At 38.8% G+C, this 27736-nt stretch overlaps 2 protein-coding genes across 5 annotated transcripts; both read right to left on the reverse strand.

The window, feature by feature from the left end:
* Positions 1-41: 41 nt before the first annotated feature.
* On the reverse strand, positions 42-3179 carry LOC124645276 (transmembrane protein 256-like). Its single transcript, XM_047185077.1, has 3 exons — positions 3009-3179; positions 2647-2922; positions 42-616 (listed from the first exon to the last, which is right to left on the reverse strand). Exons 1-3 carry the CDS (start codon positions 3078-3080, stop codon positions 473-475), a joined length of 492 nt encoding a protein of 163 aa, XP_047041033.1. The 5' UTR covers positions 3081-3179; the 3' UTR covers positions 42-472.
* Positions 3180-5048: 1869 nt separating this feature from the next.
* LOC124639472 (inter-alpha-trypsin inhibitor heavy chain H4-like) lies at positions 5049-26576 on the reverse strand. Of its 4 annotated transcripts, none has more exons than XM_047176851.1 (21): positions 26425-26576; positions 18728-18847; positions 18158-18369; positions 17706-17816; positions 17149-17402; positions 16944-17047; positions 16218-16364; positions 15910-16110; positions 15654-15819; positions 15130-15291; positions 14714-14857; positions 14138-14304; positions 13545-13688; positions 11313-11498; positions 11081-11168; positions 10961-10987; positions 10528-10671; positions 7094-7231; positions 5971-6155; positions 5653-5798; positions 5049-5504 (listed from the first exon to the last, which is right to left on the reverse strand). In XM_047176851.1, the coding sequence occupies exons 2-21, from the start codon at positions 18836-18838 to the stop codon at positions 5456-5458; spliced, it is 2886 nt and encodes a 961-aa protein (XP_047032807.1). In that variant the 5' UTR covers positions 18839-18847; positions 26425-26576; the 3' UTR covers positions 5049-5455. The 4 variants fall into 4 exon arrangements, with proteins under 4 accessions (XP_047032807.1, XP_047032816.1, XP_047032832.1 ...); XM_047176860.1 differs by lacking the exon at positions 7094-7231 and adding an exon at positions 9094-9162 and having other exon boundaries at positions 26425-26575; XM_047176876.1 differs by lacking the exons at positions 7094-7231; positions 10528-10671 and adding an exon at positions 9094-9162 and having other exon boundaries at positions 26425-26575.
* Between the last annotated feature and the right edge of the window lie 1160 nt (positions 26577-27736).

Genomic DNA, 27736 nt, shown 5'->3' on the forward strand with positions numbered 1-27736 from the left:
GCTTTTCTAAGGCTGGTACACACGTCAAATAAAACACATCATCAGCTTTTGAACAATTAACTTTTATATTATTTTTCACTGTCACCAATCTATCCACAAAAATACTATTAATCCATATTATATATTAAAAATGATTATGTTACTTTCCTTTGAACCCATATGTTTATTCATCAAAGATCTAATTCCTCATGACTAAATACAATATGGAAGTAATGAAGGATAATATAATGAAAATAGCTGGAACCATCAGTAACACCTACAGTATAATCTATCTATAAAGTTGAAAATATTTTAGATTATAATGTTGTGCATACAATGTAAAAGTATCAACACTGGAATTATACATCATAAAATATTCTAAATACTGACTAAAAAGTAACTGTGCAATAAACTAATACATAACCCTACTCTAGAATATACACTTGAACATCTATCAACACACATGAGCATCTAGGAAAAAGTTCACAAGGGTTTACAAGACCATTGCAACCCAACCAAGGATGAGGCAGGAACCCCCAATGGGAGTGAGCCTGCGGAAGCAGCGGTCACCAGTGAAGGCATGGTAGTAACATGTGCCACAGAACAGTGTCATCCCAGCTAGGAAGAATGCACCAGCCTGGAAAATTATTCAATTTTTTAATCCCTTACTAAACACAAAAGCATGCATATCGATTATATTGGTACAGACAAGAGTGTGAGTTGTATGCAAAAATATTTTTTAGACAATACTGTTCAAGAATCTCCTGTATTGAATAGAACCTGGATGTGACTATTAACTGGTTGGTGAAAGCAAGTCCTTTCAAAGCAAGTGATTTATCTCAAATGTAGTTATTTTCGTCTTTGGTATTAACCTCTTGAATGCCGCTAATTAGAGAACAATAGAAAATCAATTATGTCTGCGCCACATACTACCAGCATACAAGGGGTTAATCTGCACTAACATAAATAAACAGAAAACATTTTTTTGTTGGTCTCTCGCTTTGTAGGCTCTGAACCTACTGGACAGATTTGACAGATTCTTTCACTGCTGCAAAGCTACTCTCTTCCCAAGTAACATAGGCTATATTTTATTCTGGCCAAGCAGTAGTTCCCACGGGAGATGGATGAAAGAGTGGGAAAACAGCTAGTAAATTATATACTTCATATAGTTTCTTTGTTAACCAACTTCTTATAATTGGATTTTTGTGTGGGTATGTAGGAATTGTTTAAAATTGCAAATGATAACATTATCAGTGTATAATTATTATCTACATTATAAAAATCGTGACTTGTCACACTTTCGCTGCCCAGCTCCGAAAAGCAATTCCTATCCACATGCCCAAAAATATTTTGTATAACTACATAACAACCCGGTATTCGAGTCCAACAGCGCAATTGTATCGGAACGGGACCCTTATGCCCGAAAACCCGGCGTCCGGGTTCACTTAAGCCCCGCCCACCGAGCGTAGGGCTACCCAAAATAATTTACTAGAATATAATTATTGTGCATTTTTGATCAGAATAAAGAAAATAAATCCCGTCTTGTTATTTAATTTATTATGTTGTTAAAGAGACTATTTTTTTAATTTTAACGTACATTATGTTAGAACAGATTTACTTAATATGATTTATCGACATGTTTCTGTAAGCTTTTCTTTTAATCAATACAACGCCGACGTGCTTTGTTTTAACACCTGCATAGGATAACAAAGAAAATAAGTATCTAGTTTTTAGTTTAAATACTCGTAATCTCAAAAAACATGCCGACGCGCTTTGTTTGTCATTTTACGGGCCAGAGATAAAGAACCATAAATCTCGTTATTGCACAAAAGGCGATAGATGCACTTTTGTTTTAACTTTAAAAAAAGTTTTCGGCAAACGATTAAAGGTCTTTACTCAGGTAAAAACTTAACCCTTCTTTGCTGCTAAAAGTAGGTACGTATTCAGTTAATCAATTATAATTATACAAACATATACGAAGTTTATTTATTACTTCCGTTTATCGTATTACTTCCGTTTATGTTATTATTATTTTCAAAGAGATCCCCAAATGAGATACTTTCAAAAACCTTTGAAATCCGTAATTCTTCTCATATTTTGTAAATGATATGTGATTTAGCTGTAAACACTAGTATTTTTATATTACTTTGACCTAATAATAAATTTATTTCCCATTTATATTAGGCAAGGATTATCTTTGCGAATTTAACGTCTCTTGATTTGGACATACATCAATAGATGGCGCGCGTGAGCGCATTATTACTAACATCACACAAGATCTAACCTAAGTACGCATGTACCAAATTAATACAATACTGGAGTGAAGCAATAACTGGATGGAATAATACCAATTTACGTTTTCTAATCCGTTATAAACTAAAGCGATGTTTTTTCAATTGATTTCATTTATTTACTTTTGACAACCCTTACAGCTTACTTAGCTATGGACTCGCTATTCGGGTCCTGGGCATAGGCACATGCATCTATAGCTACACATAGCGACGACTCGGTATTCGGGTTGCGGGCATAAGGAATGAACTATGGTTCGACTCGAATCCCGGGTGCTGGGCATCGAAAGTGTTAACACTCTCACTAGATCATTATTACAAAGTTCAATGTCGTGATTTATGAATTATTTATATGTACAAATTGTAATAATCAACTTACAACATATGGTCTCCGGCAAAGAGGTACAGTTACGAGAGCGAGAGTGTGTAGGAAATGGAAGCGGTTGGCTGTATCAAAAATTTTCCTTAGGTCTTCCTTTGTTTCAACCTCGGGAAATGTGCGATGCGCGCCCATTGCTCCGAGCACTACAGCGGCGGCTCCGCTCAAACCCGCCAGGCGCACAAATGGCCCTGCTTCCTGCGCTAGTTGCCACAGCGGCATTTTCATGATTATTTGAGGAGGTGCTGGAGCAGGTTGCTGAGATTTGAAAACACCCTGGAATAAAGAAAATGTATTAAAATACGCCTATACTTCTACTTCATAGCGACCTGTCAATTTTGTAAAGCAAAGTCGTAACTTACAATATGTCGCAACAAATTCATAGCTCCGTCCGTCACCGTATTTATCATAAGCGTGTCGGCTAAATTTACCATACCTTTAAATTATTTTCTACTGAACAAAAAATATTTTCTGACGGAGAAATCCAGAAGACTATCTTTCCGACCCAATATTGATAAAAAACTGTCAGTACTGTCACTCAGACAGACGCGAAACTTGTCAGTGTTGAGATTGAAATTTGTTGTCATTTGTCAAAGCAGTAACGTCAACGTCAGTGTAACCCATAGACATAATATTAGTAAACAGGACTGCGCACATAAACCCAAAAAACGAGCCGAGTGAAACAGTTAGTACGGAGGCTGTCTGTCCCTTTCTTATAGGGTGACTATGAGATTAAGCTATGTGAGACAAATCCGAATTTGCGAAGATTATTAAACGCAGATTGGTATTGAAGTTTTAACTTACGCAGTTTGTGACCTTTAGATACTTATAAAGGCTTTTAATAATTAGCGGGAATTAGCAGTATAAAAGCAGGAAGATTCGAAGTGAAGACTGTTTTTTTTTTTAAATTTATGTTTTTTATGTTTATAGATAATAATTTATATAAATAATTTATTCGTATAATAATGTTGAGTCACATACTCAATACCATCGCGCCGGGTGGAGCCACCGGCGACTGCACGAGCGACGAGCGCCGGCTGCCCCGCGCGCCCTTCACATCAGTCAGCTGTTGCACCGCTCCGAGCACGGCTGCGCTTACGCATTTCTTATTTTCCGTCGCGTTTAATATTGTAACAGTCCTTGTCTTATTATACCATTTTATACAGTCCACCAAGTTTAATTTATCATCCGAATCATCATACAATCATCACATTGAGCTATCGTCGAGTTCAAATAAATTAATGCGATTTTTATTAATTTGTTGACTTACAATTGTTAAAATAAGATAACAATATATGTGATTCAATTGTTTTTTTGGGAAGACAAAACTGTTGATCACAACATTTTTTTATGCTGGCAAGGTGTTAGAAAGAGACAAACGGCCTCCGTTCTAACTATCCCTCTCGGCTCGGATTTGCCTCTGTGTATTATGCAACAAATTTAGTACCTTATTGCGTTGGAATAGAGTTCTTTTCGTAAATATATATTTTGAGCGTGCGCAATCTTGTTTATTATATTACATCTATGGTGTAACCAAGAATATTCGAGCGTGATCAGAGAACATACACGTAGTACACAAACAGGACTGATAACTAACAGCCAAAAAACGAGCCGAGTGAAGTAGATATATAGTACGGAGGCAATCTGACATTTTCTAATAGGGTGACAACAAGATTTAGCTATGTGGGACAAAACTTGAATTTGCTTATTAATTAAATTTATTAATTTGTATGTCTCTTCCAGACCACTTTTTAATGGAGTGGTGACACAAAACCGACGATTATCCTTGAATACACTATACAAAATGTACCCAAAGACAATCCCCGGTTCTGTGCTAAACTATTGCTAAGTAACTAGGGATGAAAACTACTTGGGCTATTGTGATGGGATGTTAGTTGATTAAAAATGCGCTCCGACGCGCTTTCAGCAGTGTGCGCTTCTGGGCTATAGACGTCAGTTTTTTTTTAAACAACGTTCTTTCAATTTTAACGTTAATATTATAAATACGCAAGTAACTCTGTCTGTCTTTTCTTCACGCTTAAACTACTGAACCAATTTTTGTGAAATTTGGTACAGACATAGTTTGGAACTTGAGAAAGGATAGTTTTTATTACAAAAAATAAAATTTATTTGGGACATACAGCGCCATCTATCCCGTGAGATTGGGAACTATGTGGGTAAAACCAAAAATCTGCCAGGAAGTCACTATTCCACGCCAACGAAGTCGCGGGCAAAAGCTAGTTGTTTTATAAATCTTAAATACGGTATATGGTAGGCATCTAAATTAAATAATGTTTGGGTGGCACTCGACGACTGGACGATGGATTGCTCTAAAGCTCAGAAATCATAATGCGAGTAGCCTTAAAAATAATATATTTCGTGTCAGGAAATAAAACTTCAAATTAAAAATAATCTTATTTTTATTTAAGATTCAATTGTATAAAAAGAGAACTAGTTATAGTAGGTACATCTCACAACAGTAGGTCATGTTTTAATTATAATAAATGGCACTATTGCATTATCTAGCACCATAAGTTTTCGGCATTTTTACTGATTTCTACTTATCATTTTATAATTACACAATACCTATGCTTTTTTCTAACTGTAGGGCACAAGTTTATGTTGCATCGATCGATTTCATAAAAGTATTTATTTTCGTTTCAACCGTGATAGTTTTATAGCTTTGTACGCCCCGTACATCTTGTTAGATTTTTACAGCAATAATAATTTTAAGTATTAAATTATGTATCTACAAGTAATCACAAAATTTCAGAACAACAATACATATTTTGCCGCGGTATTTCCGTAATCAATGTACTATGTCAACTTTTTTCTGCTGGCAGCACACCCCCGCATATCTGAAAATCAAATATACATTTTGACGTTATTCTATGATACAGGAGCTATTCAAAATGATTAAGTTTTCGTCTGTTTGAGATTGTAAGATGAATTCAGTTCAGACTAGTATTTCAGATAGTTATTGGCTCCAAGAATACGAGTGCTCACCCTTGGCTGACGGAGCAGTATGTAGTTTTATACACGTCCACAGTAATGTCCCGCGCGGAGTCACATCGCGACAGGTATACGCACACACCGGTGCCACCGCCTACTGCGCTTGCGCACTCTGCGTCTCCACTTGATTCTTTGGGAACCTGAAAGAATTGAAAAGCGGATACATGTCGGGGGAAGGTGCGGGTTGGTCAACCTCAAAGTAATCATGGTAGATTTACATCAAGTAATTTTTTATGTCTTTGGGTCTTAGGGAATCTATCCTTGTTAATTGCTGTGACAGTAAAGAATGGTTTATTGTAGGCGGATACTTACAACAGAGTCTTTGACTATTTTCAGAGTGATCGTGGTGTCATTGGTAGGCAGCAGGATGGTGCTCGCACTAGCGTCCAGCAAGGACTCTAGCCAAGTGTAGCCGTCCAGGTGCAGGTCGGCCAGACTGGGCCGCAAGATCGGCGGTATCGTCGTCGTCCGTGGAACTACCATTAGCATGTCACCTCCTATAGGAATCAAAGTACCAATATTCACAATTTCATCGACTGCTTCAATCACATTGCGGTTAAAGCGGTTAGAGCAAAAATTGTTTAGGGCAATGTGTTCTACCTAGTATCTATTCATAAATCCTTCAGTTTATACCATGCCTAATATTGTAATGTGGACATAAATTATCTAATAACACTAACAATAATAACGAAAACAATAAATGTAGCTGGGATATATTCGTCTCATAGCTAGTCGGGTCAATAAATACTGTACAATACCGTCAACAAAGCCTAAAGGGGCTCGATTCTGCTAATTTTACTTAATCGAGATTCGATTAAGATCGGACTGAAATGCAATGACGACTCAATTACGATTGAAGCGTAGGTATGTGGCTTTCCGCTATTTTTTTTTAATAGACGTTTTTGTCCTTTTCTGTGATTCAATAATGAATCATATTGTCTGCAAATGATTTACGATTGCAATATGATTGTAGAGCAAATTACCGTATAGACCAAATGGCAGGCCAACGGCAAACCAATGCATGAAACGCCATTGGAATATGGTTGTTCTTGAATTAGTATCAGAATGTACGCTAAGGTTAAAACTGCTATTGCGATTCAATTGTTATCCAATCGTCACACTTTTACATTTGCAGAATTGAGCCCCAGTGTGTAACTCAAAAATCAAAATCAAAAGTCATTTATTCAAAGTAGGCTGAAAGTCAGCACAGCACATACAGGATGATGGCGGAGTACCGTTTTGGACAGCAAGGCACGGGGAGTTAGCCCTGAATCTGCGTTAAGAGGCCCCTAGGCTTCAGGCCAAAGAATAATTTGTGCATAGCGTTTCGCACGCCTAGTCGCCAAAAACTTTGGCGTGAACTTGGCAACATAGTTATCTAAAAACATAATGTAATTATATAAAACGAGACACGACATACATCTGAAAAACTTACTGTTTGGAACACTCATGGTGTTGGCGGTAAACGTATTAGTTCTCCGACCTTGTTGTGATGAGAACGGGAACACAGGCTTGGAGGATGCGTATAGTAATAATGGAGTGGTTCTGGAGTAAGCCGAAAAAGTTGCCGGTCCTAACAGATATTTGTAAAACGTGTTAGTTAACATATTAGCCAAGACTCAAGTAAATCTTAATCAGAAATACAATCATGCTGCACAAATTGTCTAATAATGTTTATTGAAATCAAGAGCAAACCAGACGAGGTAAATAGTAGGATTGGCATGTCAAACAAGCATTTGTTTTCTCTTCAACAATGAATATGATCCGCAAGCAAGCTTATGAAATATGTAATAGCTGACAGCAGGTATAAATTTATTCTTCAATAGTCATGACAAACCCCGGATTATACAAAGGGGCAGAGGGGTAAAAAAGGTTGTGGGCATATATCCGACATGGTTGAAAATTCATATACATTCCTTAAAAACAGATACATGAGGGAGTGTATAGAGATGCACGTGGAAGCACATAGTGGGAGTACATAAAGGCGCATACAGGAGGAGCACTAAGGAAGGGCATAAGGGAGTACATAAGGGAGTTTATGATGATGATGATGATGATGTCCTCCTAGCCGATTATCGCCCACGGCGGCTGATCTCATATAGGTAAGGAGATTAACTAATTGCCCAACACATTTATAGGAGTTTAAGGATTTATTGTACATATATATGAATATATTTATTGATTCATCAACTTTATGATCACTAACATCACAAATAGCAATATATGGGAAATAACAGGAGGAGTACATAGGAATAGTTGATAATGAATTATGTAAGAGGTATTGAGGGATGTTCGCCACTGGTTATACATGGATACAATTAATTATATAATTGTAATGTATAGTGGGATAAGCGCCGGCTGTGGGCTTTGGCTGTCCCCGTCCTGCTGGCTTATTCGCTAACTTTCGAATTCTCAGATGTCAACTGGCCTCAGTTGTCATCGGAACTTTGATGTCAACCGATAAGTTCAAAACATTGGTATTCTGTATCGCATGAAGTGGATATCGGTGGATATCGTTACACGGTTGCTGGCGCCAAAACTACGATGACAATTTGACAGCTCTATTTGTTTATCCATTATCCATTATGTCCACTGGGCTTACGGAATCGCAATATAACGTTTATCGATACAGAAACAGCTGTCAAAATGAGTCATGGTGGATATCAGCCTGATGACGTCATCTCATTTGGTAACTGGCGTTAGCGAATAAGAAAATAGCTGTTTGACAATTTACTAATGTACACTTTACCAATTGATGATATCTGCGAGCTGTCAGTGGAGTTAGCGAATAAGGCTACTGGGGTTCAATATTGCTAATTTTACTTAGCGACATACGATTGATATCCACCTGAGATTCAATCACGACTCAAATACATGCGACATGCGACTGAAGCATGTGGGGCATTCCGCATTTTTTTTGTTTTAATAAACGTACATGTGTATTTATATTTTCTGTGATTCAAGATGAATCATATTGTCTGAAATTGATTTACGATTGCAATACGATTGTAGAGCAGACTACCGACAAACCAATGGAATGTCACTGGAAAACAATTGGTCTTATATAATTAGCAGAATTCGTATACGATATATTCCTTTCTGTCCCCGCGATTTTTTTTTTTTGGGGTATTGATAAAAAATCGTAACAAGGCCGTTTTAAAGGTCGCGTGCACAGAGGGAAAACGGTTCAATATTACTAAAATGTCGTTGTCCGTCCTCCAGGCCGCCGTGTTGATCACCAGGCTGTATAAATTTTATAACTATAACAATAAAATATGATACTGGAACCTGCTTATTAGAGGCACAATACTTATTTATTGACCCGAGAAACTGCAAAATTTGCGACTACGCGCTATGTATTTATAATGAGACGAATATTACTCATTCAGAAGTCAATCGTCAATCAAATACTCGTTGGGACCTCCGTTGTCTCACCTTCAAACGCATATTCTTCTAATTCCGCTGCATCCTCGACGTCAGCGGCCAGCGAATAACTTTCGGGGCCTATCGCATAACAAATAATAACAATAAAATACTTAATTATCTACATTTGTTAGCGATTTGTTAGACTTTAATAATAATAAGTACCTACATAAATATAGGTCCATAGAAGTTTCTTTAAGAACATCTTATAAACTCGCGATCCATAATTGGCCAAATTACAGCATTGGTTATACTCACTGAGCTGGCTGTGCAGTTAATTCCACGATCTGGATTTAATTACTGTTAAATTCTATACAATCGTACACCACCAATACCAGATGTGATGCTGGTATTTATAATAAAGTTACAGCATTTAATATTATTCTGAATTGGTTAGCTAAAGAACTATAAGGAGTTCGAGCAAAAGTAGTCATCATTTATCAAAATTAGGTAAGTAGGTACCATCAATTCATATTTTAACACCTTTTCCCCAGAATTAAATAATTAAATACAGATAGATATAGGTACCTACTACAAAATATGTTTAGAAAGGTTAACAATGTAACTATGTAACGCACATCTTTCATTATAGAATTATATATAAAATATGAAAGCTTAGACACCTCACACACGCGAATCGGTAGAATCCGTCCGCCTTTCAAAGAACTGTTAGGCCAGGGGCTCGATTCTGCTAATTTTACTTAAGCGACATACGATTGACATCCAACTACGATTCAATCACGATTGAAACTTAGTGGCATTCCGCTATATTTTCTTTTAAATCAACATTTTTATCATTTTCTGTGATTCAATAATGAATTATATTGTCTGCAAATGAATTACGATTGCAATATGATTGTAGAGCAGACAGGGTACCCTGCAGACCAAATGGCAGGCCAATGAAAAACCAATGGAATGCCATTGGAATACAATCTTAAAACTGCAATTGAGATTCAATTGTTATCCAATTGTCACATTATTAACTTAGCAGAACTGAGCCCCAGAAATGCCAGACGAATTCCAATGACTTCTAGTCATCAGGTTTGATGCTGTTGACAGTTTTTCGGCTCGAGTAGGAGTATCCAATTCATTGAGGTTTGATAGATGTGCGTTCACCATTTAACGCGGATAATATGACATAAGTATGTTGGTAAATACTGGAGGAAGAATTAGACTTAGTTAGTCACTCCTTAAATTTACTACAGCCAAGAGACCCGAAAGACTAGGAAGGTGAAATAGGAGTAGATAAGTCATGCTTTGTCAATTGAAATGCCAACGCTTGAAATCTGGATGGTTCCACAGAAGTAGTGCTGCATGCATACCTTTAAATTGCCAACGAACACTGGTCGATCCAGGAGAAAGCTTTCAGATGACACCAGAAGCCATGCAACCATATGGCCATTATTTTAGAGCCAGTGGAAAAGTGATGCACATGCTAGTACTTACTGGCAAAGACAGAGGAAGACGGCCCAGCCAGGCCGGTGTACACAGCGGCGGGTGCGGCGAACCCGCCCGCGCCCACACTGCCGAACGCACTCGCGCTCACGCCGCCGCCGAACCCGCCGTAACTCGCCATCGGCCGAGCTAGAGCTTCGTACACCAAACATGTTAGTCAAGTGAAAGATCAACAAAGCAGCATTTTAATGTGTCCGTCCCCAGAGTTCAAGTACAAGTAATAATATTATTTTCTCTCAGCCGGTGCACCCGTTTTACGTGAAAGAGTTTCAGACAGGCAAAATACAACTTTAAGAACAAGAATAGAAAAAAGAACAACACTGTATGCACGCAAACAAATAACAATGGTTCCCTTATTGTTAGATAAGAGTTACTATCGCCTAGACATTAAGACATAGAGGAAGTCAAGATAGAAGCCACTTACCACCACTGGAAAGGCTGAGAGGTCCAGCTGCAAATATAAAATCGGTGGTTTAGTGAACCGTTTTTTTTTAAAATAAAATGTAGAGCTGATTCTTTCAATAAAACAGAATTAATGAACTACCTGCTTTGTCTACGGACTCCGCGTCGACTGCGTTTGTAGCGTTGGGCTTCACTACCACCAGCGATGTCAGAGGAGTTACGAATTCATACTGGAAAACATCACAAATAACTCATTAATAATAATAGCAAGCAATATGTGCAAAGGATCTAAAAGGAGATTATATCTTCTTCTTTAGCACGAATCAATAGAGATCTATCAATATAGAATAGAGATCATTCCTCGGGTACCTTACCTTTAATGCAAGTGCTAAAGCCTTTTTCTCCGGGGAGTTTTCTTTGTCGTCATTGTCGCTGTCGTCAGAAGCGTCTCGTTTGTCCAGCAGCTGTTTAATAGTGAGGTAAGACCACAGCCGCTCCAACGGTAAGTAACCTTGCTTCTTCTTTTCTATTGGCACCTTCGGTACAATCTCGACGCGTTTCTAAAAATGTGTTTAAATTGTTTAAGTTAAGAAATAACCCATATAACCATTTTTGCGAACATAACGTAACCGTTTCGACACTTAGCGTCGACACTGATCTATCTCGAAACATAATCTCGTCGACGTTCCGTGTTGGCGCCGTCGCTGCAACTAAAAATGGGGAAGATCTCGACACAATAAACAAGTAACATTTGGTTTCTAATTTACGTCGCCGTGTCGTAACATTGTTACCGTATTTTAACCAGAGTTCGCACTAATCATTCAATCATTCATTCGTTCGATCAATTTCGTTGGCTCGTGCGTGAGTGACACGACGAAATAATACAAAATACAAGAAATCCCATAATGATGGTTGAAGTATGATAATGATAATGAAGTAAAGAAAGTTTTAGTTTTCATTAATTAATATGGTTTATAATGCTCAAATCTTATTGGGAAAAAAAGTTTACTGTGTAATTTCGTTGAATATGTTGATATTTCCAACGCGCCACCGTAATATCATGTTTTAATAATTCTGGCGAAAGAAAAACTTTTGTTAAATAAAATAAAAATATAAAATGATGCACATCGAGTGCTCAAAAGCTTCCATTTAAATACAATATCAAATATTTTAGCAAGATTTACTCATAAAATTGATAAATAATTAATTATGAAAAAACATTTTTGATGTTTGTTATGAAAAATATGCTCGTCGCAACTAGTCACAAAGTTACGATAATGTGTCGACACGTGTCGACATGTTACGGTAAATTGTTACAAAATTACTAGATTTTTAAGATGGTTTCTCTTAACATTTGGTTACAGTGTTTTCCAAAGTTTTTATCAAGATGCCTTTTTGCATTGTTATAACCAAAGAAGGCTCATCAGAATTAATATCGCTTGTACCGAGTAGGTACTTGGGTTAAAGACGAAGACGTCTTGTTTTGGCCGAGAAAAAGAAAAAACAGCGATTTGGAGCTCGAAAGTTGAAACTTTGGCACTAGGGTAGGGACTATACCAATAAGCTCCTCGGTACGAAATTCTGTACTGTTTTCCTGTAAATGGCCTAGAAAATAATAAGTTTTAAGTTCAATAAAATGGGTATCCGTCAATTTGCCCTACCAACAATGCAACATCATGAAAAAAATATTATTATAATTAAAAAAAACCTGCATGTACTCGTACGAATACAATTACTTAAGATATTTTGGGACGTACTTATTTCTTTAACTCTTCTGTAAAAAGTTGAAGTCCATCGGAATTTACGTAAGGTTTTTGGTTGTTTACTCATTTGAAATTTCATTAAATGGTTGATAACGGCAGAAAACATAGACAGTTTGAGAATAACTGGCTCTCGTCATGTTTTTATATATGCAAGTTAGGTTAAAGTGTTCTGGAACATCGACTACACATGTTACTTCCCCGTTACAACACAATTGTGTCAACAATGCACACTGGTTACAAACCAAACGCAAAGTTTCTAAAATGTGTGGTTACAACTTAAGCTGTAAAGTATCGAAACAGCGACCACACAAAGGTACTGAATCTAGTTTCCGTCACATTTTTACTGAACCGTTACAACACATAAAAGCTAATCCCTACACAGTCACGTTGTGTCGTACCAGTTACGAAACTGTTGCGACTTGTTACATCTTTATCATATCTGCGACCAAAAATGGCTGTATGGGAAGGAGAGCTGTAAGTGAACGTGGTACTGATCGATCGATAATAAAGTCGGTCTGTGGATGGGTGACCATGTCATAACGAGTTCTTCCATATGTCGAAAGGCACGATAAATTGGTGGTTCCCGGATGTCATTTAAACATCTTTGGCAGACGTGGTAGTCTGAAGCCAGAAAGTCTGACAACCAATCTTACAAAGGGGTTTCGGGTTGCACGGGTTGAAGAGGTCAGGCAGGCAGTCGCTCCATGTAAAACACTATGGTATTAACATTCATCCGGTCCTGACATAGCTACACATGCGACTATAGTGACATTGGGAAAAGGTTAAGGTGTAAACCGCTTCCATTTTTGGAAATCGTCTAAACAGTATTAGCGTGTGACTCACCCTGCCGTATCCGTCTTGTACGCCGCAGAAGGCGTGCACGGTGGGCTGCAGCTCGGGCACGTCCAGCACCTGTCCCGCCACCACCAGCTCCGAGCCCGCGTAGTACGTGGGGAACGAGTGCTGCGTCAGCGACTCCGACCGCACCTGACACGTGATATACGTTCTCAAAACTTTTTACTTTGTAAGGCTGCCTGCCCACGTCCAATGAATCAGTGACCGATATTTTGAAGAAGAAAACTAAAACACACTTCAAAAAGTCGATCCGATTTGTCTTAAAGGCAATCTGATGTGAGCTGGCAGTTTAATGGTTTGTTTTTTTTTTGTTAACATAATTGGCATATTTAAACAAGATCATAATAACTTGGCGGGTTTTAAGTTAGACGATTCGCAGCGCAATATCTAGATAAAGTTAATAAGAAGTCGACTACGAAGCCAAATAGGTTCTTATCGCCCTCCTTTTGGTCCTGTAGGTACTTAATCGAATAAGAATTCCAAGTTAAAGGCTTCGGGGGGATTTGAGAAAACTCTGACTTAGGGTTTTTTGGGTGATTAAAGCTTACTCGATCAGAAGAAGATGAACATGAAGGATTTACCTGTCCAGAGGGGTATGTGAACTTGAGGTCCGCCAGCAGCGGTGACGAGATCTGTCGGTAGAAGTCGCGTAACTGCAACGCCGCATCCGCCGCCTCGTAGATGTGTCGCATGAAGCCGCCGTTACGCAGGGACACCTTGCGCAGGAACTTGCGGTCCGCGTCCTCGCCTGCAATTTACACAATGTCTTTAACACGCTTATATTAATTAGCTTCACTTGTAACTATGAAATGTAAGAAAATATTGGAATCTTAATTTGACCCACTTCCCGGCCTTCGATTAGGATGAAATTTTGCACACACTTCTGATGACAATACATGACCAGCTAAGAAACGTTACAAAAAGCGTGTTTTTTAGTCTTTTAAGAGTATTTCTTTTTTAACTTTTAATTGAACCTCTTCTCTTCTGTTTCCCGAACCAAGGGTATAGTGTAGTGTAGCTTTCCAAAGATAGTGATGGATTTTTTTCTAATCGGATCTGTAGATCCGAAGACTACCAAATTCAGTGCCAACAAACAATTTATCAAATCATCCCTGTTAACAAAAAAAATGATTTTCGTGTCATTGAGTCCAACTTACCAAAAGCCAGTGAGAAAATGGTAGCCTTGTTTGGTCCGGAGTTCTTCTCTTGCACGCGGGTGATTATGCGTTTGGGATCGGTCTCGCCAACCGTCGGGTCGCCGTCAGTTAAGAAGATTATGATTGGCTCCAGAGATTTCGCTTCTGTAAGAAGAAAATGCGTTTTATGTGTGCAATAAAAAAGAACATGTCGTCTCTGGCATATAGCAACAAACATTCGTTGTTTAATCCAATTGTGTATAATAGGACCACATCATAAAAGTACCTACGAAACATACCTACCTACATTCATCATTTATCCCAATTCTTTGGTCGTTCCCTTCCTCTCTATCCATCTACATTCATGATCATGACAAACCATCAGGTAGGAGTCAGGACTACATAATAAAAATTAGATTAGTAGTTGGACGGCTTACCTTTCTTAGCGGCAACTTCCGTAGTACTTGTGACAGCAGACTCTGAGGGGCCTGCTGATGTGGTCGTCTTGTCGGTGCCGGAGACTGTTACCTCAGTCTTCCACTCTACCCCTTTGTTGATGAGGTCCACCGCCACATCTAATGCTTTTCCGATGTTCGTACCTGCAATGAGATAAACGGACAGCAGTGTGTGAGTATTGAGTTAGATATCCACTTTAAATAATCAGCATTATACAGGACCTACATACAGAGAGGTTAAAAGGTCAAGATACTTTTTCCCCGATGACTCAATATATTTGCGTACATGCTTTTTTAATTGTGCATTATCACATAATGTTATAACAGGTCAAGCCGATAATATCGACACGTTGTACATATGTAAGTACTTAATCAAATTTTCTTCAGATAAGAAAGAAGGTCGAAGTTAATTTTGTTACCTAACGATTTGTCTTAAGTTTCGCTCCGTTTTCACCTTAGTATATCATATCAGTTACTACATACGTAATATTTGTAAGATTTCTCACCTCCAGACGCTTGAAGCCAGCTGACGATTCGTTTAGCACGGTCAATATTTTCTTTAGTAGCTTGAGACGGCGGCACCAGTGTCGCCTTCTTATCTTGTTCGTCGAAATACGAGTACGAGTAGTGGTGTTTGGGGGGCTCGCCTTCCGCTTCTTTGAGATCATGGACCTATAAACATACAATGAGTCGGATCTAAGCAGGTCCAGAATTTCGCGGCAATAATAAATTAATAGCTTTGAATAGATTGTAGGTACATACCGTTACAGTGGAATCAAACTCAACGATGCTAAAGTAGTCGCCCTCGTTCAGTTCTCCGAGGATGGTCTGCATGGCTTCCCGCAACTGAATGATCTTGCGGTCCATCATGGAGCCGGACGTGTCGAGCACGAACACCACGAACTTGCTCAGCGGCGGCAGCTCACTCGGCGCGAAGAAATGGACGAAGTAGCCATCGTTTACCTACAAAATAATACTTATCCATGAGCAAATGGGTCAGATTATTTATCAACACAAAAACTTATATTTGAGATTACTCTTAAACTTCCCAGATTAAAATAAATGTTTACCAATATTTCGCCATCCTTAGGCCTGGCTACGTCGTACTGCACCACGAACTGCCCCAGCACACCCTCCGGGGCTGCTTCTTCGGGCTCCGAGTAAGATGACCACGACGAGTATGAGTGAGTGGCAGCAGCCGACTCCTTTGACTTTTGCTGCAAAAAACATATAGGTAGGTATTATAAAATGTATACACACGTTCTATGATAGGATAGTCAGTAGCCAGAAAGTCTGACAACCAGTCTTACCAAGGGTTGGATTGTACGGGTAATTGGGTTGAGGGAAGGTCAGATAGGCGGTCTCCATTTGAAAACACTGATAGTCAGTTGCATGCGATTAGACTGGAATCCGACCCCAATTTATTTGGGAAAAGGCTAGGCAGATGATAATGATCGTGGTGATGATGTCCTCCTAGCCGATTATCGGCTACGGCGGCTGTTCTCATGTAAGGAGATTAGCCAACTACGCAGGACATATTATAGTGCACGAGCATTTGCGCAGACACAGGTGCACTCACTATTCCTTAACTCTCATAGCCCGATGGGACGGTAATCCGACACGACCGGAGAGAGATCAGGCGCAGGACCGACATTTACGTGCTCTCCGATGCACGGGTGTATCAATCACCAGCTTCCAGGCTCCGGGCTGCTTTGTGAAAGTCTTCTAAAAGCTTTCACAAAGTAGAGATCGTGGTAGCTTTAGGTGCTCTCTTACTTTTCTATGGCGATGCTTACCGTGTATATCTGAATGAGCCTTTCTTGTTCCTGGAGGTCTGGAGTGAAAGTGATGGTCGCTTCGCGGTCATCGTGAGCTCTCACGATTGTTGCCTTTGAATTCTCTGCAAGTTATGTTTTACTTATGAAGTTGAAGACAGGTGAAAATAATTCTATTTAATGTGTTTTTTTTTTTAAATAGAGAACGGACAGATGGTTTACTTACGAGCATCATCCTTAGTAGCGTCGATTTCGTTTCCAGTTCTAATTTCTGGTACTCTCAGCTCTATAAGCTTTTCAGTCTCCTTGATATGGACGGTGACGGTCAACTTGGGCACCAGCGCGCCAGGGTGTAAGTTAATAGCATGGTTGTATACGCCATTACGGCGCACCAGCAACTCTTCGTACGTCAAGTTGAAGATGGCATTCGAAGAGGGTTCTACGTTCACGGACACCGTGAAGTGATTTGAGTCACGAGCTCTGTAGGTCAATAAACATCCCATTTTAATTTAATAAATAGTCCACTTTTTTAATTAAGTATAAAAATCCACTTGTTCAAATACAGTTCCATTGTTTGGGCTTGATTTCGAAAAAAACATGGTTGTTTCTAAATAATGTAAATACTTACCTACTACATACATTAGAACTAACAGCTGTGTCACATTTACATGTTAGACACATACGCATATCACTTTCAAATTGTAACTTGTAAGGCCGTTTGAGTCACGCGGCCATTTTTGACAACTTTTTCGTGTTTATCGATATAAGTGTGCAGGTACTTACTTAGCAGAAATGTGAGCAGCACCAATTCCCTGGCTGACAGCGTTTTGGTAAATCTGCTTTGCCTCTCCTTTTTCTTTCACGTAGGCTTTGTAAGATTTTCCATCGAGCGTCCTGTAAATCGGTCCATAAGTCAAATGATTGTTGGAAAGGAGTATGGTCTCCCGTCAAGTGGAAAATCGACTGCCTGCCATACCCGCTTTTTTTGTATAGGGTATTGGGCATAGGGCCAGTTTGGGAAATCAATATAAGAAAATTTATGCAGGCAGCGATGAGGAGTTTTTTGATGCCATTTTTTAGTTGTATATATGTATAAATAAGGCTTTTTTTTACGTCATGTAAATATGTACATAAACTGAACCCAACAATAAAATAAATAATACCCTAGAAAATTTATTGAAAAATACTTATGTATTAAATGTATTACTCTATTGTCAAGCAATTAAAATGCTTACATAACAAATCCGCTGATGAAGGCGGTCTCTGGCAGCAGCACCCTGAAGTTGGCCTCCTGCGCGCGCTTGGCGGGATTGCGCACGCGCGCCACCACCGTTGTGTGCGCATACCGCAGCGATACCTCCGACACTACTTCCATTTCCGTCAGTTTTATCGGCGGACTTGATTCTTCTGTGGTGACCTCCTCCACAGACGGAGTGCTGGTAGCGATCTACACAAAATAGTTTGATACAATTTTAGTATTTGTCCTAGTGGGTACTTTGGGCATGCCTATTGTTTACTCGTGATTGTGTCGCCACACTTGTTTTGTCACGTCTACCTTGTTCTTCCTTTTGCGTTACCCTTTGTACTCCTTTGTGAAGTAATATTATTTAGTTTCTTATACATACATCGATATTTTCTCCCTTAAGTACTATATGTGCATATACTTCTTACCTACATTCCCTATGTGTAGGTATTCCCCCTATGTACCCATGTATATTTTTGAGCCATATCTGAAGGATATGCCCGTGAGGGACAATCCCTAGCCTGTGCGTCATACAATCCAAACGTATTGAAGGTAAACTTACGGTATCATCAGACTTGGCGACGACCATAGTGTCCTGAGTCGGCACAGCAGCTGAGTGCGCCAGCGCCGCTATTGCGCACACGCACCCAAACACCGCTAGATAGCGGTTCATGATGATTTCCTGCAGAATTATTAATATTAGTTGAAAATAATACATTTTAATAGAACTGTGATAAGTTTGCCATTACAGTCGAGGAGGCAAGGCGAGGTACTGAAAGTAAATAAAACGCTTACACAAAAATTTTAAAAATTAATCATAAAGATCATCATTAATCATCATTATTTCGCACAGAGGTTGAGCATTGCCATCCAACGTGGCAATGCTGCCAGTCTTTTGGGTACATTACCCAGTGACAGCGATGAGGAGCAATTTTTTGATGCACTGTATTAGTTTTAAGTTGTATATATATATATATATATAAGTTTATTTTATTTTATTTTCAATTAATGTAAATATATTGTGAATAAATAAATCATAAAGTGTTTATAAATAAATAAGTAGTAATTAGTTTAAAAGGATAAATGTAGGTATTCTAAAACTATTGTTTGGAGTTCAAAACAAGCCCGTAATGTCTAGCACTAGTGTGGTAAATGGCACATAAAGTACCTACCTAGCTATAGATAGACGATGTGGGAAATGAAAATATTTTCAATACATTTCCTTGAAAACCGACCAAATTAATAAAAATCTTGTTACACACGTGCCCAAATGAAAAGTTATAATATACGGATACTAGAAATTTCCCCTATCCCATTAGGACTGTTGGAGTTCCCAGGGTTTGTTCTCAGCCGTCAGCCCCTTATAGTGTAGAGCGATACACTTAATTATATAATATGGTAAATAAAACAAAGAGTCGTATAATTATAAAGATAAAACATATTTCACATGTACGGTAGACCGCACATCAGTGGTAACTGTCATGCACCTTAACTCAATAGTAATAAGTACGATTTTCCTGTAAAACTGTTACCACTGACCTGAAGTTGACTGTACCTAATACATTTACTTCCGAAAAAATATGAAAATATTATATTTTGGCTTTTTGAAAGAAAACAAGTTGTTCTCAAGCGAACGAGCTGGGTTATTATTAGCTTATGAAATCACGCCAAATGGAAAATAAAACCATTTGGAAACCCCTTACAAGTCTACTGATAACCTCTGAACTTGCGTTAATCGGGGAAAACCTTAATAGAAAATCGAAATAGGTAAAGTTAGTACTTCGTTATTTACAACGCCTCCAAGCGAATGCATAACCTATTGATTTTATTCCACTTACTAAAAATATAAAACTCTTTCTCTGGATAGAACGTCCACAACGCAAGTGAGAACGATTTTGAGGGCCCGGTCGTTCCTCGAGGCGGGAGCGAAACTAGCAAGGTAAGTTGGTCTATTAATTATCTATACATATAATAAATCTGTAAAAAAACTGTGTCTGTACATTGAATATATTAAAAAAATAATAATTGGGTGGGGTTTAGAAACAGCAATGGAGCACAAATCCAAAAAAAAAATTCTGTCTGTATGTCTGTTTGTTTCTACACGCTAATCTTCGGAACTACTGGACGGATTTCAATGATTTTTTTCTTTGTTGTATCAGTATTAAGCCTGGTCAACATATAGGCTATAATGTATCTTCGAAACTTGAAGACCTGATGCAGAACACCAACAGACTAACAAAACTATAAGAGATACAAAAATTATGCCATGGCAAAAATTGTTTCATGTGATGAGCATTTTCAGCTGAGATAATAAATTTTAAGATCTGGAACACCTGATGTGGAACCCCAAGAGCCCAGCTTCTCTGTACCATATACAGGTGTGACGTTTTAGCAAAAGTTGTTCAATTTGATCAGCACTTTCTATTGACCTATACAATTGAAGATCTAAAACACCTGATGTGGAACTCCAGGGGCCCAGCTAGACTGTAGCATATAGAGGTGTGACGTTTTAGCAAAAGTTGTTCAATCTGATAAGCACTCTCTGTTGACTTATAAAAATTGAAGATGTAAAACACCTGATGTGGAACCCCAGGACGTTTTTGCAAAAGTGGTTCAATCTAATAAGCACTCTCTATTGACGTATATACATCGAAGATCTGGAACACCTGATGTGGAACTTCAAGAGCAATACTACACTTGAAATGTATAGAAACGAATGTTATGAAATAGGTGTGGTGAATCAAAAAAAGTAATTAGTCCGTCTTTTAGATAACCCTAAAATAATGGACACGCATTTTTTCTTTTCTCCTTCTCACAAACAAATAATAACGAAGATATAACACGCTTGAATTTTGTGTTAAGTCACTGCTAAGTACAAATTTTACATACCTAGACGTTTCGTCACGAGCCCCCACTCTCCGAATTTGTTGTGTTATATCTCATTATTATTTTGTATGTCTCTTCCAGACCTCGGGACTACAGAGTTCCGAATTTTTGGGAGGCAAACGTGGGGCCGAAGCCAACACGCTGAAGCCCTTTTGAGATAACTTTAATGAAATGATGACACAAAACCGACGATTATCCCTTTATACACTATAGAAATTAACCCAACGACAATCCCCGGTGGATGTCGTTAAAAAAAAGACAATCCCCGGTTCTGTGCTATACCATTGCTAACTGTGGATGAAAACTACTTGGGCTATTGAGACGGGATGCTAATGGACTAGGAATGGGGAAACTACGGGAACTATGGCACCTGCCGATGACGATGTATTAGATACATGTAAAAATTGCAGGTGGAGACTCGCCAGCTCACTTACTGGGCCCCCGGGAATCAGTCACTGAATAGCAACAAGAGGGCAACAGGGACATGAGCGGCTGAAGTGTGAGGATACCTCGGCGGATTTTAAACGCAGATTACGCGCTCCCTGTGGGTCACTTACCACGAGGCACCTATCCTCCGAGCAGGGCTACTAACCCTGCTCTAGCGACTCCATTCTGGACGGCCAAGCCAAGCCAGAGGCGTGAGACCTACCCCCGTCATGGTTCACTCCGACCGGCCGGAGATGGGGGACAGTATACTCTCCCTGGAGAACTCAGTATATATAGCCCCGCGGGGTAGCTACTCCCCGTCATCAGCCTCAGATGTCCTGCGGTGCTTATATCTCATTATTATTGTCGTTATTATCTCAAGAGCCTTTGTCCCAATTATGTTAGAGTCGACTTCCAGTCACGATGCAACTGAGTACCAGTGTTTTACAATGAGAGACTGCCTATCTGACCTCCACAACCCGGTTACCCGCTCAACCCAACACCCCTTGGTAAAACTGGTCAGACTTACTGGCTTCTGACTACCCATAACGACTGCCAAGAATGTTCAATGACAGCCGGAACCTACAGTTTAACGTGTCCTCCAAATAACGGTCATTGGTATCCAAAATATACGTAGAAAGTACACACGAACTTAGAAAAGTTGCATTGGCAGGTACTTGCCAAACCTGGAATCAAAGACGTACGCTCATACTTGAGATTGGTTCTCTACCCACTAAACCACCACGACTTCCACTAAGTCATCACGACTTTGTCATCTCAGTAACATTTAATGTTTTTAACGTAATAATACGTGTAATATTTTTGCCACACACAACTTAAATGCGGACTAATTAGAATCACTATTTTTATCCCTATGGTCGCGTCTATTGCGGTTCAGTTCTCAGCGTTTAGTCTGCTGTGCTTTTGCCGTTGAAGTACAAAAATTAAATATATGGAACGTTTCTAATGGCTATGCGTATTCCGTTGTTTTCAAGTCAACGGGCCCTTAAAATTCAATATCAGACGATTCAGATCTTTGATTTTGCTGACCCCGTAGTCGCTGGCATAAGGAACAGGATCCGCGTACGAAGTCGCGGGCAGAAGCTAGTCAAAAATAAACGCGAGCATATCAGTAAACAAGCCTTTCTAATTATGTTTAATTCCAGCAAGTAACTTATTTTTATTTATCTGCGAGCGCAAAGTAAACAACACTTCTAAGAAAAACAATCAGACTAGAGTAAAACCGATTACAGTTATTGTCATTCATATTCCCTGTTGATAAAACCCAGCCGCATGTGAAGGTCGAACAAATATGGAACTAGGTATACTTTTACAAAAATATGTATACAATGTTACTCATTATCATTGTTATAGCAGATGTTACTAATAAAGAACAAATATATCATATCATCATATATCATCAGCCTATCGCAGTCCACTGCTGGACATAGGCCTCTCCAAGTGCACGCCACTGAGATCGATTTTCGGCTTCTCGCATTCAGCTCCTGCCAGCCGTCTTGCGCAAGTCATCACTCCACCGTGCCTGAGGACGTCCTACACTACGTTTGCCGAGGCGTGGTCTCCACTCTAGAACTCGTTTACCCCAACGGTTATCGGTTCTTCGGCTAATATGGCCAGCCCACTGCCACTTCAGCTTGCTGATTCGGTGGGCTATGTCGATGACCTTGGTTCTCTGACGGATTACCTCATTTCTGATGCGATCCCTCAGAGAAATGCCGAGCATAGCCCTTTCCATAGCCCGCTGAGCGACTTTAAACTTGTGAACCAGCCGTACCGACAGTGTCCACGTTTCGGCTCCGTAAGTCATGACAGGTAGGACGCACTGATTGAAGACTTTTGTCTTTAGGCACTGTGGGATCGACGATGTTAGGACTCATCAATAGAAGAACATAAAAGAACAAATACCTAATCAATAAAAAGTAAAGCAATACAATTTACGATGCTTCCTCTTCGGGTTTTCCCATAGCAAAATTTCAAATCGTGCGCATTAATATTTACGGTTTAAGTTTAACAAGGTGTAAACAGGTTCTAAGAATTGAACTGAATAGTTTTCCTGCTATCATAAAAACTAAGTCTGAAACGATACTTATTAGAAGATACAACTTGAGTATTGTGTAAGCTTAATTATTTATTTGAATATTTTTTTTGCTGACTTACGTCAATCTCGGAATTTAAATGGCGGTTTTACGAGAATCTGGTGGACGGCACACGAGAAAAACGAGAAAGCAATAGTTTGACAAACAATGGAAGACCGGAGACAAGTGGTTTTAAATAAGATCCTAGTGGCCTATTTTATTGCTTGGTCGAAATAGAAGTGCAGCTAGCGGCGATTTGATAAAAATAAGGCATCCAGATAGTATTTAATATTGTTATGTGGGTATTTGTGAGAAAATAGGCCAATATGTGTGTTGTTTTAGCAGTTTTAAGAGAACCAAGCCGAACAGTCAGACTATTTAAAATGCATAGTCAAGTCACATAATACTATGGCTGACCATAACGGGACTTGCCTACACCGGTTTACAACTTTATGTAAAGAAAGAAATAAATAATAATACGATTAACGACCAAACCAATTCAATGTTGAAACCGATGAAGTATACGAGATACAGATAAGTAACGGTCTATGAAAATTCTGTGCCCGGTCTCCGACTGACTGGTTTAGTTAGCTGGAATTGAAGCAACTGCCGTGCGTGTGGTTACAAAATAACACTTGCAATACAAAAATCGCTAAACGCCTCTGTTCATAAATAACTTGCGAGGTGCTCAACCAAACAGGTTCTAGGCGATCCAACAGGCATAAATAGTGTATGTGCCGAGTTCCTTTGTACGTAATCTCAACTAATAGAACACAATACGTTGATACGTCAGCACGGTTTGTGCTTCGTTATTCTCCGATACGTTTACTTATAAAAATAAAACTAAGTAAAGATAATTCTCTCGAACAGATTTGACATGAAAAAACTTCTGGAAAAAGGTAGGTTCGAGTATGAATCGTGTAAATACAGCTCTCACTTGTAGCTACATATTTACATAAACCGCAGGTCATACAAGTTACCTACAAATACAACGGACGATTTAAATGATTACATCACTTGAAAAAAAGCAGGCAGCTCGACCTTGTTACCATCTCATCAAGTTATTATCACCGTTTAAACACATTATCACAGAGAATGTAAGTTTGTATATTTAAATTAACTTATAGATTACATTACAAATTAACTTAACTTAGCATTTAACACGAATTAAGAAATCATTATTGCAATGACATCTTTCAGTTCTTTAGAATCTACAAAAATATTGCATCTTGAAATTTGAATTTTGAGTTTCTGAACTACAAAACGATCGTATTAATTAAGTGATCATCGGCATCACTGCAAATGGTAGTATATAATGGCTTTGTTGTGTTTACACCGGCACATCGTATAATGTTATCTAACGTTTTAGCAAAACGTCCGTTGTTAAAGCACAACAACTTGTATACAATAGTCCCACTATGGTTGATACTACAATCAATTTTGCTAGCAAAGGAATCTTCCCCTAATACAATAATAATGGCTCCGTCAACTGTTGGTACCTACTCTTACCGACACGACATGGTCTTTATCCCGAATTTAACGATTTTGTTAATCACCATATAAAAACTTAGGTTATATTTAATTGGCAACCATACTCGCTAAAAGACCATGAGGCTGATTTCAAATCATACATTACCACCTTCATACGTGATTACCTACACCGGCCAATGTTTATCAGAGGGTTCAAGCAATTCAAATGGTGCGTCACTGAGGACAAATTACCAATATTCAATCAGTAACTATCTTCTGAGTAGGTACTTAAGGTTATGTCCAAAAACTATTAATTCAGGAACAAAGGAAACACTTTTCCCAAACTTACCGCTTAATTCAAATATCGCCACTGTGTCCAAATATTAAGCAATCATTTTTTAACCTCTATTTAGACATCAACAATTCTGCATCCGTCTACTATATAGGTACCTAGCACCTCCTGAGTAATTTATCTAAGATACCGCACCAAAGCTGCATTTATTATTACCTAAAGCTTTATTTTGCTAGTCTGTAAGCACAAAGATAATGTTTACAACACGCTTGGAATTTTTTTTAACTAAATAAAATCAACCCCGTCATCTTATAGTTATTAGGTACAGGGCCTTGGGATAGCATGAATACACATTTATAAGATTTTTTTTTACAAAGTGGTTACTTATCCCCCATTATGAACCAACATAATTATAATGTTTGACATACACTGGTTTCATCAAAAACGGGTTTCAAACTATGAATAAGTAGTATAGGTAATAGGTACGAGTATTTACAAAGTAAGTAAAAACATCGAGACTATAGGGATACCGACATAGGGGCCCAAGGACAACGCGGTAAGGATAACAGGAGAAACCGTGGTTTATCCTATGTTTAGTCTAGTTCAAAGAAAACAGTGTAAATCTTCGCTCGGAGTTGGAAATTAGGCAATGGCAGACCTCCCTGCCCAAGCTAAGAAAAAACCACAACAGTCGAAGTTGCACTCGTCGCCGGTGTTCAATTAGGACTTCTGATTTAAGAAATCATTTTGACTTCATTTGTTTCATAAATGAATGGCATGTAAAAGTAGTGCATATTGAAATCAATTATTTACAGGTGTTTTAATAATAAGAATGGATCCACCGTTCACACTCCACAAATATCAATCTATTAACTTAGATATGAAACACAGCCGGAAAATAGTTTTTTGAAGAGTCCATGTCTGGAACCGGTCTTTATTTGGTGGACAGTTATAAAACAGTTAGTTATTCGTGGAATCAATCGCTTATCCACCCAAATACACAAACAACACCAAAACAATGAATATGTTCAAGTACCGGCAGCTAGTTAGCCGATACGTTGTTATATAAAGGCAGAATATAATACTTACTCGTTTGTTTACGCTCAACGAGATGATTGCACCAATTGTCCCTCAAGCTCTGGCACGTTCCACGTCCACCCTCAGCAATGTAGAGCGTCACTATCGCGCGCCGTCAGGGAGCGTGCGTGCTCGTCGTTGGCCGCCGCGGAACTCGTTAGGACTCCGCTCGCGGACGGCTTAAGTACACATATGTGCACATATCTGTGTTGACCGCCGCCTCGCGGGCTTCCCGCAAAATGTTCGTGGATCTTCGGGTCAAACGGACAACTATTCTCAAACTATTTCGCTAAACATCAATCGCGGTAGCGGATAGGTACCTATAGCGTAATCTTATTCTTAGAATTAACTAGTTAATAACAATATCAAACGGAAAATACGAATTGTTGTTTATGAAACTTACAAAATTCCGGTCGCGATACATAATAAAATATATAGATAGATTATAACTGCAATGGAAAATATAGAGTTGGATCATTTATCACTACGCCTTACCTTGACTGGGAATTGACCACCGCATCACTTCCTGCGAACTGTGGATGTCATTTTATAAGCGATTAAGGCAATCTTACGAAGATCATTAGCAGCAGTAGCTAACGTCCCTTCTTTACAATATTCCAGGCAGAACCGCGAAATATCTTTATGGGAGAAGCGGGAAGTAATGCGTCCTGCTGCTACCATGCTGTTACCATGGTAGCAGTGGTTGATAAAATTATATGTCGGAGATGGTCCGTTGGGTGTAATTTGGAAAACCTAAGCTGCTACACAAACTGGCATTTTTAGGTTAGCAAACCATACGATAACAAAAATGCATTTGTTTAGGTACTAAGTTCTCTCACAACATTTACAATTATTACCTCTACCTACATTTACCTAAAGGACTACAGGTAGTCACTTATTTCATTCCAACATCTCCGGAAACAACTATCAATTAAAAATATTTCAATAGTAAAACGTAGAAACGTAGTTGGTGTTAAGGGTAAAGGGTGGTAACACCATCGATAAAGTACACCATCTTTTTCCTCCTGCCCTTATTCTCATTTTATTTGGGGTATGTTTTCTTCTTATGTGTATATGTACTCTTCTATCAGTCTGCATCTCACAAGTAATCTTTCATTCAATCATCCATTATTTATTTGGTCGTCCTCCCGTTCCTTTATATCCATCCTCATTCATGCTCTCCACCTTCCTTACTACATGATCTACATTCCTGCACATCACATATCCAGTACAGCCTATTTCCACATGGTTTTTCGGTTACCGGTGCCAAGTTACAAACTTCCCTTTATATATATATTCTCTGTGCTTAGTTTGTGGCTCAACG

This window comes from Helicoverpa zea, chromosome 2 (assembly GCF_022581195.2).
Source record: "Helicoverpa zea isolate HzStark_Cry1AcR chromosome 2, ilHelZeax1.1, whole genome shotgun sequence".
NCBI classification, from domain to species: Eukaryota; Metazoa; Arthropoda; class Insecta; order Lepidoptera; family Noctuidae; genus Helicoverpa; species Helicoverpa zea.

Bases quoted from the DNA above. Each gene is read 5' to 3' on its own strand.
- LOC124639472 (XM_047176851.1), bottom strand. From the start codon at position 18,838: ATGAACCGCTATCTAGCGGTGTTTGGGTGCGTGTGCGCAATAGCGGCG. The intron at 16,111-16,217 runs GTAAACATTTAT...ATTATTTTGTAG, and splicing joins CTAAGGATGGCGAAATATTG to GTAAACGATGGCTACTTCGT. The intron at 10,672-10,960 runs GTAAGTGGCTTC...TGGTGTACGAAG, and splicing joins TCTCAGCCTTTCCAGTGGTG to CTCTAGCTCGGCCGATGGCG.
- LOC124645276 (XM_047185077.1), bottom strand. From the start codon at position 3,080: ATGGTAAATTTAGCCGACACGCTTATGATAAATACGGTGACGGACGGA. The intron at 2,923-3,008 runs GTAAGTTACGAC...TCTTTATTCCAG, and splicing joins TGAATTTGTTGCGACATATT to GGTGTTTTCAAATCTCAGCA. The intron at 617-2,646 runs GTAAGTTGATTA...ATAATTTTCCAG, and splicing joins TTTGCCGGAGACCATATGTT to GCTGGTGCATTCTTCCTAGC.